Raw genomic sequence first — 15,080 nt, 5'->3', positions numbered from 1 at the left:
AACGTGGTACCGACTTCCGAGGGAGACGCGCGCCGCTGATTGGCTACCGCTTGCCGTCGTGGGCGTGGCGCCGGCGCCGCCGGCTCCTGGGTCTGGTTCTTGCGCCAGTTGGCCTCCCCCGCCCTAAGGCGCGCGCGCGCGAGAGAGGCCTGGAGGCGGCGCGTGAGGCGGGGCCAGGGCGTGGCTGGGCCGGGAGCTGAGGGAGGCAGGCAGGCCGGCCGGCTTCGCGCGTGTGGCGCCGCCGCCGCCGCCGCCTGCCGGACCTTTTTTTCTCCTCAGCCGTCGCGGCATGGAGAGCCCTGAGGAGGAGGAGGAGGCCGCCGTCGCCGCCGCCTCCGCCCTGCGCAGCCCCCGCGTGGGCGGCTTCCACAAGCGGCGGGGCGGCGGCGGCGGCGCTTCGGAGGGCCCGCCGCTGGCCGACTCTGAGGCGAAGGCAGTAGAAGCGGACGGGAAGCCGCCGCCGCCAACCGCCCTGTCATCGTCGTCGGGCTCTGAGGAACTGGCGGCCGGGGCGGAGCTGGCCGAAGGGCCGCTGCCGCACCGCCGCCCGCCTCACCGCCACCCGGCGGCGGCGTCTCCCCTTCAGCGGCGGCGGCGGCGCCGCGGCCACCGCAGCAGCCGCCTGCTGCTGCTCGACCCCGGCGGCGGCGCGCTCATGGACGCGGCGGGCGGCGGCGCCGTGCTGTACTCGGCGCTGGGCCGCGAGGAGGAGGAGGCGGAGGAGGGCGACGACGACGACGACGACCTCGACGAGGAGGAAGACGACGACGACGACGACGAGAGGCAGGACTTGGGCGGCGGCGGCGGCGGGCTGGGCAGCAGCGAGAGCGCCGGCAGCGGCTTCTCGTTGCCCGGCGGCGGCGGCGGCGGCGGGCCGGAGCCCCGCAAGCGCGCGCGAGCGACGGGCAGCGGCGGCGGGCTGAGCGGCCGCGCCTCCTCCGCCTCCTCGGTGGGCGCCCGCGGCTACGAGGTGGTGCGCGAGCTGGGCCCGGAGGAGGTGCGCTGGTTCTACCGCGAGGACCGCAAGAGCTGGAAGCCCTTCATCGGCTACGACTCGCTGCGCATCGAGGTGGCCTACCGGGCCCTGCCGCTCCTGGACCCGACCGGCGACGCCCCAGGCAGCCCGGAGAACGACGACGCCCCGCCGCCGGGCACCCTGTCGCCGGAGCCGGTGTGTGTCCGCGGGGGCCTCTACGAGGTGGACGTCGCCAACGCCGAGTGCTACCCGGTCTATTGGAACCGTAAGTCGCCAACGCCGCCTCCTTCTCGTCACTCACCGCGAAACGCAGCAGCAGCAACAGCATCCTTCGGCAGCTGCCCTGCGCTTATTCTTCCCCTTTGCCTCTTACTTACGAATCCCCTCGTCGCCTCTTACTTACGAAACGGCCGAGGTGCTGGAAATCCGGGCACGCTTGCTGGGGAGTAAATCCTATGGGTTTCACTGGTGGCTGATCTCCCAGTCGACCTGCATAGGCAACGGCACATCCTTCCATGCACGTTGACTAGGGCGGCTGAGTTCCCACGACGCGCTAATCAACGGGTGGGTGGGTCATAGGAACAGGATGGGAAACAACTCTTGATTAGCATGTCCGAATAAAGTCACCCGGCGTTCACCAGAGCTTGCTGCTGTCGCCTTAGGACCGCTATGAAAGTGATAGAACTGGGCATGTTTAGCCTGGAGAAGAGAAGATTGAGGGGAGACATGAGAGCACTCTTCAAATACTTGAAAGGTTGTCGCACAGAGGAGGACCAGGATCTCTTCTCGATCCTCCCAGAGTGCAGGACACGGAATAACGGGCTCAAGTTAAAGGAAGCCAGATTCCAGCTGGACATCAGGAAAAACTTCCTGACTGTTAGAGTGGTACAACAATGGAACCAGTTACCTAGGGAGGTTGTGGGCTCTCCCACACTAGAGTCATTCAAGAGGCAGCTGGACAAGCATCTGTCAGGGATGCTTTAGGGTGGATTCCTGCATGGAGCAGGGGGTTGGACTTGATGGCCTTGTAGGCCCCTTCCAACTCTGCTATTCTATGATTCTATGAAGTTCTTTAAATGAACCATTACAAGGTTGCAACAGAAGTATTATAGACCCAGGTGAGGTTCTGTAATACTTACGTATTATTAGGTCAACATCTCCTTGATCCTTGCCCTGTTGCCCCGTTCTTTTTACTCCTCTTTCACCGCTCATTCCCTAAATACCCACCGCCACTGAGTGTTTTCTTGACCCTTCTATTTCATTCTTTGTTTCTCAAACAATAGTTACAGTTTAAGCACTTGTCAGCACTCTGTTCTGGTGTCAGGTTCTTTTCTCTCTCTCTCTCTCCCCGCCCCCTCTGGCCTACATTGCCATGAGTTTCTACCACTGCTCCCATCTAGTATAATTTTTCCTTGTTAGTTTTACTTCTCCCGGTCATGTATACCTTTGTTAATCATCTGTCTACTTTTGACAGTGCTTATGGTTACACAAGCATTCACAGAAGAAATTTATTTATTTATTACATTCCTATACTGCCCAATAGCCGGAGCTCTCTGGGCGGTTCACAAAAATTAAAACCAAAGTGTAAAACAACAGTATAAAACCATAATATAAAATACAATATAAAAGTAAATACCATATACCTGTGGCAGAGAGGTTCTGCACCTGCCCATTTTCCAGCTGGCCAACCCCAATTTTCTCTTGTGTGCTACTTCCTTGTTCCTCAAAGGCCATCATAGCTGGGCACCTTGTGGCTCTCCAGATGTTTTGGCCTACAACTCCTGTGATCTGTTACCAGTGACTGTACTGGGTAAAGCTGATGGAGGTTGTAGGCCAAAGCATCTTAAAGACCACAAATTGCCCACCCTGACTTAGTGCCTGTTTGCTTGAAGCTATAACTCTCATCCAGGCAGAAGGGGAACCTTAGTCATATACACCCACTCACTTATACTCCTGCTATTCTTGCAAAATGAAGGGTAGAAAACTTTCTATTCTGCACACGCACACTCTCTCACATACACACTAATTTCTGACTGTTTCTCATTGCAATCCTAAGGAGGTGGTTTGTATTTCCGGAAAGTATCCCACCCCATCCCCTTCTCATAACCACTGTCTCCTAATTTGGTGGGGGAGACTTGCCTGTTCTCTTTTGTGCACAACCTGTGATGGGCATGGTAGTTTGATGAGGTTTTCACTCCCACTTCCTGTGCTTTATTCTCATATTATTCTCTGGGTGTGGGAATTTGCTTCCTTGAGAAATTGGGGGCCGAAGGGGACTTATTATTGCTTTCCAGTCTGTCACCATTTAAGAGACTGGGTTTCCAGAATCTCGACTTTTCCTAGCCCTTCATGGGCCAGGAGTACTCAGAACTTACCTTTTCAAAGTTAGGACAAGTAATATTTCTCTATGCCTTCAATAACAGCATCAGCTAAGGATAGTGTGTCTCCTCTGAATGAATGCTTAGAGGCAGTAATGGGCTGGATGAGGAAAAACAAACTGAAGCTGAATCCAGACAAAACAGAGGTGCTTGCTGTCAAGGGCTCTGACCTAGGTTTGGAGGTGTGTCAGCCAGTTCTGGATGGGGCTACACTCCCCCTGAAAGACTGTGTTCGCAGTTTGGGGGTGCTCCTGGATCCGTCGCTCCAAATGACAGCCCAGATAGATGCGACGGCCAGGAGTGCCTACTATCAGCTTCGGCTGATACGCCAGCTGCGCCCCTTCTTAGAGTCAGAAGACCTAAAGACAGTAGTGCACGCGCTGGTAACCTCAAGGCTTGACTTCTGCAATGCGCTCTACATAGGGCTACCATTGTACCTAGTTCGGAAACTTCAACTAGTTCAAAATATGGCAGCCAGGTTGGTCACCAGTACACCTAGGGGTGACCACATTACACCAACATTAAAATCACTCCACTGGCTGCCAATTAGTTTCCGGGCAAAGTACAAAGTGTTGGTCATTACCTTTAAAGCCCTAAATGGTTTGGGTCCAGGTTACTTGCGGGATCGCCTTCTCCCATATAGTCCGCCCCGCACACTCAGGTCCTCTGGGGTGAACTTACTTCAGTCAGCTAAAACTAGGCTGACATCAGTTTCCCAGAGGACCTTTTCTTCTGTCGCCCCCAGATTGTGGAATGGCCTGCCGGAGGAGATTCGTAAAATTAACTCTATGTGTGATTTTAAGGCAGCTTTAAAGACTAGCCTTTTCCGGCAGGCCTATCCAGATCAATGTTAAATCATGAATTTTTAAGATGTATTGATTCCTGTTCTAATGTTGTTCCCCGCCTCGATCTAAAAGGAGAGGCGGGTAAGAAATACATTTATTATTATTATTATTATTATTATTATCTAGGGGTGAGCATATTACCCCAACATTAAAATCACTCCACTGGCTGCCGATTAGTTTCCGGGCAAAGTACAAAGTGTTGGTCACTACCTTTAAAGCCTTAAATGGTTTGGGTCCAGGTTACCTGCGGGATCGCCTTCTCCCATACAGTCTGCCCCGCACAGTCAGGTCCTCTGGGGAGAACTTACTTCAGTCAGACAAGTCTAGGCTGACATCAGTTTCCCAGAGGACCTTTTCTTCTGTCACTCCTGGATTATGGAACGGCCTGCCGGAGGAGATTCGTAATATTAACCCCCTCTGTGATTTTAAGGCAGCTTTGAAGACTAGCCTTTTCCGGCAGGCCTACCCAGATTAATGTAAAATCAAGAATTTTTAAAAGATGTGTTGATTCCTGCACTAATGTTGTTCCCCGCCTTGATCCAAAGGGAGAGGTGGGTAAGAAATATATTATTATTATTATTATTATTATTATTATTATTATTATTTCTATTTATGGTTTATTTAAGTTTAATTGTTGGTTTGCATGTCTATTTATTTATTTATTTATTACATTTTTTATACTGCCCAATAGCTGATGCTCTCTGGGCGGTTCACAGACAAATGTCTAAGACATTTTCTTTCAGTTACCTGCCAGTGGGAACTTGTAAAGGATCTGAGTTGATTAGCATTTGTCCAGCTGAGATGTGCAGCAAACCTTGACTAGAATTTTACGCAAATTGTCTTGTGAGCCAAACATTTGGCCCTTTCCAATAACTGAGGTCTTTGTAGACTTTAAGCAGGAAATTGCTTTATCCTAGAGCACCAAGTTATGTGAATTTCACCCTTGTTGTTAGGGTAACAGGTTGCTGAAAGGGAATAATTCTGTTTTGTCCCAACCTGATGCCAAGTCTAATATAGAGTATGCGGACGGGGCATGCATAATTCCATTAGTCTGCAGTATGCTTCAGGTTTGTGAGGGGAAAGTCAGTACCATCGATCATCATGACAAGAAGAAAGACGCATGACTTATGCAGACAACAGCCATAGAAAGGCAGGACGTGAGGTAACATCTTAGCTGGACATCATACACACTATCCTAACAATGAAGGAAGACCCTTTTCTTCCTTCCAGTTGCCCTTGTTATCTGTAGCATACCTCCACTTCATATATTGAGGTGGGCTATACATTTAACAAATGCATCAATGCACCATTCTTGACTTAGGCAGAAATTAACTGAAATCTTTCAGCGAACCTAGACATGAGCAACCATGTTTGTTCATTCATTTGCCCTGTTCATGTGTAAAGTGGGGGTGAGTCAGATTTTTATATCGAAAAGTGTAGGTAAGGGCAGTCAAGCTCTACTCTCCCTTGCCCCCCCTCCCTACTATCCATCATTTTAGGCACTTTGTTCCTAACCCACCAGGAGACTTGCACATCTGCCATCTTCATATAATTCCATTTAGGGATGCTCCAAGTCATGCTCAGTTTTCCAACATGTGAATAGAGTTACCATATCATAATATGGAAGAAAAATGTACATTCTTGACAGTTTGGTTTTTGTTCTACAGAGTCCTTTTGTTTCTGGACTTGTCTTCCTCTGCCTCCAGTTCTTCCTGCTGCTTCTGGCTTCTAGGATGATTCAAACATTTCAGGGACCATTTGCTGATGTTCCCTCTGGTCAATTTTCAAATAGGACGATAATTTTATGAGCAACCCAAGTTATACATAATGTTACTTTAGGAACTTTTATGCTTTCCATAAAAGTGGCCTTCCTCAAGCTGTTGCCCTGCTGATGTTTGGGACTACAGTGCTCAGTATTATGTCCATTTATCCTCTAGGAAGAGGAGACAGTGGAGTCTGATGGAGTAGTTGGGTAGTCGGGTGGCATGGATATGTGAGGGAAAGAAGCAGGAGAGAAAAATTCCCTGGTTGTGAGTGGGAGAAAGCAATACCTGTCCTAAGAGGGAGAGGGTGGGATAGGCAGAAGGCAGGAGAGACTGAAATTGATAGCCTGCTGTATTACTTCCACTTTGGAAGCAATTTTGCCTTCGCATTCAATCTGAGTGGCAGATGTTTAAAGTAACTGCATATGCTGTTCACAGAGATTTCTGAGTTTAGAAAGAGAGGTTCCCAGATGCTGGCATCAAAAGCAGCATTGTACCAACGGAAGAAATAACCATGTGACCTTGAGAAGATTAAGGGTATTGACACAAAAGCATCCCAGTAATATTAAAGTAGTAGTGACCTGATTGTCTTGGGTCGCTGTAACAGTTTACTGGACTAAAATCACAGCTAGTCTTTTGACCTCCGGTACTTTGGGGAGTGTCTTTGCAGCTAGTCCCTAGTATATCATCCATAATTGTACTTACGCACAACCTTATCTGCTCATTTGTAGGTCTATATCTTTCATTGTGTCTTGGTTCACACATAGCAACTACCTATGGGATATTTAAAACATGAGTGCTTGTAACTGTGTGGAAACAAGTGTGCATACTGGCTCCTCACCACTAGCCTGCTTCCACTTTGCAAAACAACCCTGTTCGTGGGTTATTCACTGTGACAGAAAACTGCTTCTCCCGTTCAGACCAAACCTATGCATATCCACTTGGATATAAGTCCAACACACTGTGTTCAAGGAGGCAGTGAAATTTTAATAAGTAGAATTGTGCACTGTTTCTTTAACCCTGAGCTTTCACATGTGACATGGTCATCTTCTTGCTTGGCCACCCTTCTGTTGCTCTGATTAATGCAGCTTTCCCTCGTGGTTTGCAGACATAAAAAGTTCTGGTTCCACTAAATTTAGTTTTTTGTTATCTATTTACATGATCATCTTTTATTTTATTTTGTGCAAGAGAGACATTGTTCTCTTCCAGGCTTGATATAGATTCTTTCTGCTGACACAGTAGATTCCTGTAAGTGGAGACTTCCTCCAGCATGGTATAGCAAAATAGTCTACAAATGGGTTGGATGGAATTTTACCACTGCAGTTAAATGCTTTTTACAGAAATTGTCAACATCTTAATTTTTTCAGCTACAGGGAGGATGCTAGCTGAGGATTTTGTTGTCTAATGGGTTTCAATTGCAGGCCTTTGCTGATAAGGAAATATAAAGGTGTAGGAGAGGAAGGAATATAAATAAGCAGGAATACAGTGTCATAAATTAACAATAGGCAGTATGAGTATTGAGTATTTTTGGTCATTACTCGTTATGCCACACTTTGAAGAGAAAACATAAAGCAGTTTGCAACCCACAAAATGCAATAAAATACAGAAACAAGCCCCTTTCCAGCACCATGTACATTGATGGTGCTATATAAATAAATAATAATAATAATAATAATAATAATAATTTCAGGAGGTATCCTTGAACGTGGTGCTCCTCCCACTCAACTCCAATAGGTATGGCTTATGCCTACTTTTATATTTCATCATTTTGGTTCAGTTCCGCCTATTACATCTTGTGTTTTTGTTCTCTCACTTATCTCGTGCACCTCTCACCATTTTGGGGGCCTTTCTACAAATGCTCTGCTGGTGGAAGTAAACTCCCCCAAATGGACACAATTTGTGTCTCTTCTACTTGGGCACATAGTTGACTTGTACCAGAACTGTTGGGACTTTACCAAGCAGGTGTGTAGGATCAGACTTAAGAGTGGCTCTTTCAGAAAACGCACTCCTCATGGCTAAGACCAAGGCATCCACTATTCCACACCTCTTGCAGCAACTGCTCAGCAGCTGTCAAGCAATCTAGGCGCTCCTTTAGCTCGCCGAAGGCAGCGCCTGCCAGAGGTGTGAACCTGTTTTCAGGACTGAGGGCCTTGATACCATTTCCTGGGTCTTTCGCTGCTGTGACTGCTCCAACTACACAAGCAATGCAGCTGGACTTTTCATTGCCCACTAAGACATCCAAAGACTAAAGGGCCCTCATTGTCTCATCCAGCAACACTTAAGAAAAGATTAGGCAGCTTCTTCAATTAACAGTTCCTTTCTAAAGAGTCCTCCCTACTCTTAGGCTCTGACATCGCCCAATTCTACACTAAGATGAGGCACATCTTGGATTCACTGATACTAGGGACCGAACAGGATGCACTTCCACATCAAGCTGTAGTGACTGCAGAGATCCATGCAATTGGATCTACTTCAGAAGGAGAAATTTGTGAGAGTGCCCTGGATTGTTTGCGTCCTTTTACTGACCTGCATGCCAAGGCCCTCACAATGCTGCTCCCATTCACTGTTTGTTGCCTGACATTTTCTAGAATCAAAGGAGTCTTGGTCACCCAGACAATATTGCCATCAAGATTATGACCAGCCACAGGGGTTGGTTAAAGATGTGGTTACTGTTAGAGGTGTAAAATTTTCTGGGGGGTGGGGGCGGATTTTGGTAAAATTGAAAAAGAAGCAGCACTTACATTCTAGAACTCTTTGTGGATCTAAAGTCAGTTCATTGCTTTAGGACAGCCTTCCCCAACCTGATGCCTTCAATATATCTTGGGCCAGCTCCCATCAACTCCATGTACCATGGCCAATGGTCAAGAATGCTATATATTGTAGTCCAAGGCATCTGAAAGGCACCAGGTTGGGAAGGCTGCTTTAGGAGCATAAATTATAATGACCCTGTTTGCACGATCTCTGCTGCCTCTGTTTAAGCCATGATGAGATGCAGCGTGTCGTATGCCATAGCAAACTCCTGAGTTTCTTCTAGGTAGAGAGGTTTTATTTTATTGGCAGTCATTGCCAATGTATATATTTCAGTCATTATTCTAAATAAAAATATTTCATAATCCAGAGCGCTTTAGTTTTGTTCGCGGGGGGAACAATCCTTGGAAAAGGGGCTTTCCAAATTCTCCCCCCTTTATGTTTGTTTCCTGAGCCTTCACAGCTCTAGTCTCAGTACTGCCAATCCAAATCCCCTTCATATTGTTGGAATTGCTATGTGCCCGCCCCCCACCTATACCTCAAGGGGTGAACGATATTAATAATAATAATAATAATAATAATATATTTCTTACCCGCCTCTCCACGTGGATCGAGGCAGGGAACAACAGTGAATATAAAACACATTAAAAACTGATTTAAAACATAGCATACATGATTAAAACATTCTAAAAACATTCTGAACTTTCACTGGATAGGCCTGCCAGAATAGATCAGTGTTTATTGCTTTTTTAAAGGCTAAAAGACTGTCAAGATGACGAATCTCCTTCAACAGGCCATTCCACAGTCTGGGAGCAGCAGAAGAGAAGGTCCTCTGGGTAATACCCGTCAGCCTAGTTTTGGTTGACTGAAGTAGATTCTTCCCAGAGGCCCTGAGTGTGCGGGGATTGTATGGGAGAAGGCGATCCTGCAGGTAGCCTGGACCCAAACCATGTAGGGCTTTAAAGGTAATAACCAACATTTTATACTTCACCCAGAAACTAATTGGCAGCCAGTGAAGAGATTTTAAAACTGGTGTAACGTGGTCAACCCTAGGTGTACCAGTGACCAGCCTGGCTGCCATGTTTTAGACTAATTGAAGTTTCCGGACTAGGCACAAAGGTAGTCCTATGTAGAGCGCATTGCAGAAGTCGAGCCTCGAAGTTACCAGCATGTGTACTACCGTCTTTAGGTCTTCCGACTCTAGGAAGGGGCGCAGCTGGCATATCAGCCGAAGCTGATATTAGGCACTACTGGCCGTCGCATCTATCTGGGCTATCATTTGGAGCAGTGGATCCAGAAGCATTCCCAAGCTGCAAACACAGTCTTTCAGGGGGAGTGTAACCCCAACCAGAACCGGTTGACAAACCTCCAAACCCAGGTTGCAGCCTTTGACAGCTATGATGCTTGTTGCTGCCCCAGCATAAGTACTGAAACAAGTCTTGTTCACCATACTACTGAGACCGTTATCACCACTACTCTGCAACAGCTATTGTTTCAAAGGCTCCAACTCCAATTACACCTGCCTTTAACACTTACTATTTCTACTGTAGCCTCAAACCCAGTCACCTTGGTTCTGCATCTTCAGTACTGAAGTCCTTAGCTACCACTGCCGTAGTTCCTTCGGTGTTGAACCTGTGTTGCAGGCTGCGCCCTTTTCCCGTTGTGGTTTTGGTTCCAACCTTGCTGCAGATGCCCGCTCTGTTGCCCTTGTCTACACCACCACCTCGTGCTTTGGAACTGCTCTTTTAGGGTCTCAGAACTCTTTGATTGTGCTTATGAAACCGTCCATAAGCAGCATTGGTCCCATGGATTCAAAGAATATTTGCAAGACTCAGAATCAGGTTTATTTGCAGTGGTCTCCATTTTGTCTCTGGACATTGATGTTGGGGATCGGAACAGTCAAACGGTGCCACAGATGCATTCCTATTTTGCCCAGGCAATATGATTTTCTTGCTTTGTTATATGGTATGCCACATTCTAAAATTACTGTGTTTCTTGCCTTTTCAGAATCTGAAAAGATTCCTGTGATGCGTGGGCAGTGGTTTGTTGATGGCACATGGCAACCTCTAGAAGAAGAAGAAAGTAATCTGATAGAACAGGAACATCTCAGCTGTTTCAAAGGGCAGCAGATGCAAGAGAACTTTGACATGGAAGTATCGAAACCTGTAGATGGAAAAGAGGGTAAGGGATTGCTGCACGAAAGGTGCTGTCATATGTTTCTTCTTACGGGAGTCATAAACTTTCCCGTTCATACTTTGTGTATGCTGCATGGTTAGTCATTACTTGCTTTGGTTGTCCATTATTAGGAACCCAGAAAGCTGTCTTTTATCATGTTCAATATTGATCCATCTAGCTCCGTATTGTCTCCTCTGACTGGCAACAACTCTCCAGAATTTCAGGCAGAGGTCTTTTGCAGCACTACCTGGAGATGCCAGGGACTGAACCTGGAACCTTTTGCATGGACAGCGTATGCTCTGCCCCTCAGCTATATGCAATCCCCCAAGTATATCTAAAAAGCCCTTGGTTTTATTATCGATAATGGTATGTAGCAGACGAACATATAGGTCCCATTCAGAAGACACCTTAAGCCATGGCTTTAGCGGTGGTGGTTAAGCCAGAAACCCAGGCTGTGTTCAGAAGACACCTTAAACCATGGCTTTAACCATGGTGAATAAGGCTTTTTGCCAGTGTCTCTCTGTCTCATATAATTTTTAAAGCATTTTTGTTGGCGTCATTTTAAGGTATGGTATTCATAGAAGTCCTCCCAGATACATTTTTTTGACCCCGAAAAACTTCGCTCCAACGAGGTGAAACGAAAACTGACATTTTTTCCTAATTTTCAGTCAGTCTTAATTTTCAGTTAACAGAATTGCATGCTTTTGTACTGTATTCTTTGCATCAATCTGTGGTAGAACAAAATGCTGTATTTGCATAGCTAGACTGTGAGTTTTGACATGCCATGATTTTGATTAGTGATGACTGCAGATTGGCGGGTAGCAATAATAAGGCTGGTCAGATACTGACTGATTATTAGGGATGTGCATGGACCCCCCGAACCTCTTCGCTCCCGATCCGTCTAGGATCCGCTCCGCTACGGAGCTCCGGCTCCGAATCGGAGCTCCGCAGCGGCGGGGAGTGGCGCCGGGTAAGGCCCTCCTCCCCCTTACCTGTGTCCGTCCCGTCCCAGCTTCACTAGAGCCCGCGGCTCAACCAGGAACTGTAGGCCCTGATTGCGGCCTACACTTCCTGGTTGAGCCGCGGGCTCTAGTGAAGCTGGCGACAGGCCTCAACGGACGCAGGTAAGACCCCCCCTCCCCCTTACCTGGCTCTGTGGCGGCGGTGGCAGGGCCAGGTAACCCCCCTCCCCCTTACCTGCATCCGTCCGCGGACCAGTGGCTGCTTCAACTGAGCCCGAGGACTCAAACAGGAAGACCAGGCCGCAGTTGCGGCCTAGTCTTCCTGTTTGAGTCCTCGGGCTCAGTTGAAGCAGCTGCGGGACCGCGGACAGACGCAGCTAAGACCCCCTTACCTGGCTCGGCGGTGGCGGCAGGACCAGGTAAACCCTCCTCCCCCTTACCTGCGTCCGTCCGCGGACCCGCGGCTCCTTCAACTGAGCCCGAGGACTCAGACAGAGTCCTCAGGCTCAGTTGAAGCAGCCGTGGGACTGCGGACGGATGCAGGTAAGATCCGCCTCCCCCTTGCCCCCTTACCTGGCTCTGCCTCCGTCGCCGCATGGGCGGCGGCAGGGCCAGGTAAACCCCCCTTATCTTTTTTGCGGAGCTCCGGATCGAGGCGAAGGATCCGCCTTCACCTCAATCCGCTCCGGAACGCTCCGCTGCTCCCCCGATCCTCTTCACCTCCGCCTTAAGGGGAGGCGAAGCCCCCCGATCCGCTTCTGCTTCTCTGGTCTGAGGAGAAGCGGAGCACAGCCCTACTGATTATTTGATCATAGTCAAATATTACACAGAGCAGAGTAGATAAAATCAGTGAGTTAAAAAAAAAATTATCAGATCTTTAAAACTTTAAATCAGTATTTTTTTTAAATTGCATTTTTAAAGAAAAATTTAAGGAGTCATAAAATACTAGCTTCTCATTTTTTAAAAAAGTTACATATAAACCTCGTCACAAACATGCTAAACCTATATTCAGTCTCATAAAAATGAATTTGTGGCTCCGTCACACTTACACATTGAATTACCTACCACTCAAACATTCATTTCAGTTTTTCATGCATCTCATGACAATGTCTCCATCCGGCCTAACTATCAGCTCTTGCTTCTTGAAATTTCTGGGCTTTCAGTTTCTCTGGCTAAAGGTCACATGTGTAAAGGACAAGGCTAAATAGGATCGTTGTCCTTTTATGCTTCTGTGGCAGTAGAGCAGAGCTATGTCCATGAAAGACAGAGTCCAGGTTCAGCCAGTCCGTGGGGGAAACAGTGCATTGTCGGTTGTTTCCCCTGTGCGTGCTGGTTGCACAACTGAGATTACCCATGTCACAGTTTGCGGCGTCATCCAAACGCACACAGGTGTAGTGAATTTTCACCCACCATACAACCCATGGCTTGCAGTAAGGTTTGTAGGGTGGGTGAAAATTCATTACGCCCGTGCCGGGTTCAGATGACACAGCAACCCCCTGTGTAGCATGGGAAATTAGGGCAATCCCAGTTGCGTGACCGTCACATGCAGTGGCAGGGGAGACAACCAGCGCTTCGCTGTTTCCCCTGCTGATTGTTTGAACACCCCAAACAGAAAATCTACAAAAAGATGGCAAACTTGATTTAAATCAGGGTTTTCTTCAGTCCACCCTGCCACAAAACCAAGAATGTCGCTGTGTAGGTGGCAGCATATCTTCTTAAATGTTGTGATGGTGTAATTAGCTAGCAGACTCTTTGCCCCTAGCACTGCATCAGTTGGGGGCAAACCTAGCAGCATAATGAAACTGATTCTGCCACCCACCTGCTATAACTTCAGGCATCTCCAAATGGGAACATGATTGCTCACGTTGATAGAAACGTTGCCTAACATTTTTAGAAGTTACAATTATTCATTACCATTTTCTTAGTTAATTTCATTGTTTTAACAATAACAACTAATTTGTTCTTGTAATTAGCTTAAGTATTGCATCTGTTGATTAAAGCATCTCTTTTGTTCCAGTAAAGTCAGTGCTTAAAAAAATATTTGATCAATATTTGACGAGACAGTTAACTAAATCTCTTTCGCTCAGTCAAATGCTCAACCCTAGGAGATTGTGTTAAACCCTATCAAGTGGTTGTAATTGACTCATTTGTCTTGTGCAGTCAATTGTTGTGAACAAGCCCAGTAGCAGAGCTGGCACAAAGTTTGTGTGCCCTGTAGAGTGGCACAGCTCTGGCTATTTGCTACATGCTCTGCATAATTTTTGCCTGCTGCCCCCTTCTGCTCTGTCATCCGCCCTTTCTTCAATCTTCCTGCTTAGGTTCCTTTGCCAGGTTGAGGCTTTAGTGGTAGGCTGTTGCCAGAAGAAAGCAGAGAGACAGCAATTGGCTATTTGGCCCATCCACCAAGGCTGATGTTTCTCACAAAGGTCCTTCCCCTCCCCCCCCCCGGGGTCAGGCTGAGACCCAACAGCAGAAGAATGTTAGGGGTCATCATTGTCTGCAATTTTATTTCCAGTAAACAAAGTACTTGGCAGATTTTAACATCTTAGTAAAATTGTTTGACTCTTGTTGCAGATTTGTATGGGAAGAGAACAGTTTAGGGTGGGATTTTGGGCAGACATTACAGAGTAAATGAGTCTTTTGATGGTTCTGGAAGTGTTTTCTGCATCTGTTAAGTAATTGCATGCTTTCTGTTACAACCTGATCCAGCTTCACTGTAATTCTTGAGCGGTGTCTCAGGGGTAGATTTCAGTTAGTTTAAGATTTGTTTGCATGGAGATTTACATACTGTGTTTCTTCGATTCTAAGACGCACTTTTTCCCCCATATAAACATCTCTAAAAACGGGGTGCGTCTTCGAATTGCAGGTCATTTATTATTCCTTAGAATCAAAGCTTTTTTTCTGTTGGTGGTACTGAAATTAGTGTGCGTCTTACAATCGATGGCGTCTTAGAATTGAAGAAATACGGTACATATGTTTCACAGATGAAAAACTTGTTAACCTGGCCTTGTCAATAATCTGAGAGGCTAGTAGTCTACATTTCCATACCGGTGCAGAGGAGAGAGAACCCCTTCTTCCTCCATGGCTAAGCATAGAAATGCCTTTTAGCAGCCCCCTATGGCTATGTGGGCTGGCTAGCCAGGTCACTCAACTGCATGGAAGTCCTTGTTACCTACGGCTGCCAGGCAAGTTGGAAAATATAAGGTTGTGTTAAACAATAATATTTATTCATT

At 47.3% G+C, this 15,080-nt stretch overlaps 1 protein-coding gene across 1 annotated transcript in view; it reads left to right on the top strand.

The window, feature by feature from the left end:
• Window positions 1-289: 289 nt before the first annotated feature.
• DDHD1 (DDHD domain containing 1) overlaps window positions 290-15,080 on the top strand; it is a 44,465-nt gene continuing 29,674 nt past the window's right edge. Inside the window, exons 1-2 of the mRNA XM_063118506.1 lie at window positions 290-1,241; window positions 10,718-10,891. Of these exons, the coding sequence (XP_062974576.1) occupies window positions 290-1,241; window positions 10,718-10,891 (1,126 nt within the window). The remainder of the gene's footprint in view (window positions 1,242-10,717; window positions 10,892-15,080) is intronic.

The sequence above is a fragment of the Elgaria multicarinata genome, chromosome 2 (genome assembly GCF_023053635.1).
Source record: "Elgaria multicarinata webbii isolate HBS135686 ecotype San Diego chromosome 2, rElgMul1.1.pri, whole genome shotgun sequence".
NCBI classification, from domain to species: Eukaryota; Metazoa; Chordata; class Lepidosauria; order Squamata; family Anguidae; genus Elgaria; species Elgaria multicarinata.
The sequence above is the reverse complement of the archived record's forward strand: the minus strand, read 5'-3'. Positions and strand labels throughout refer to the sequence as shown.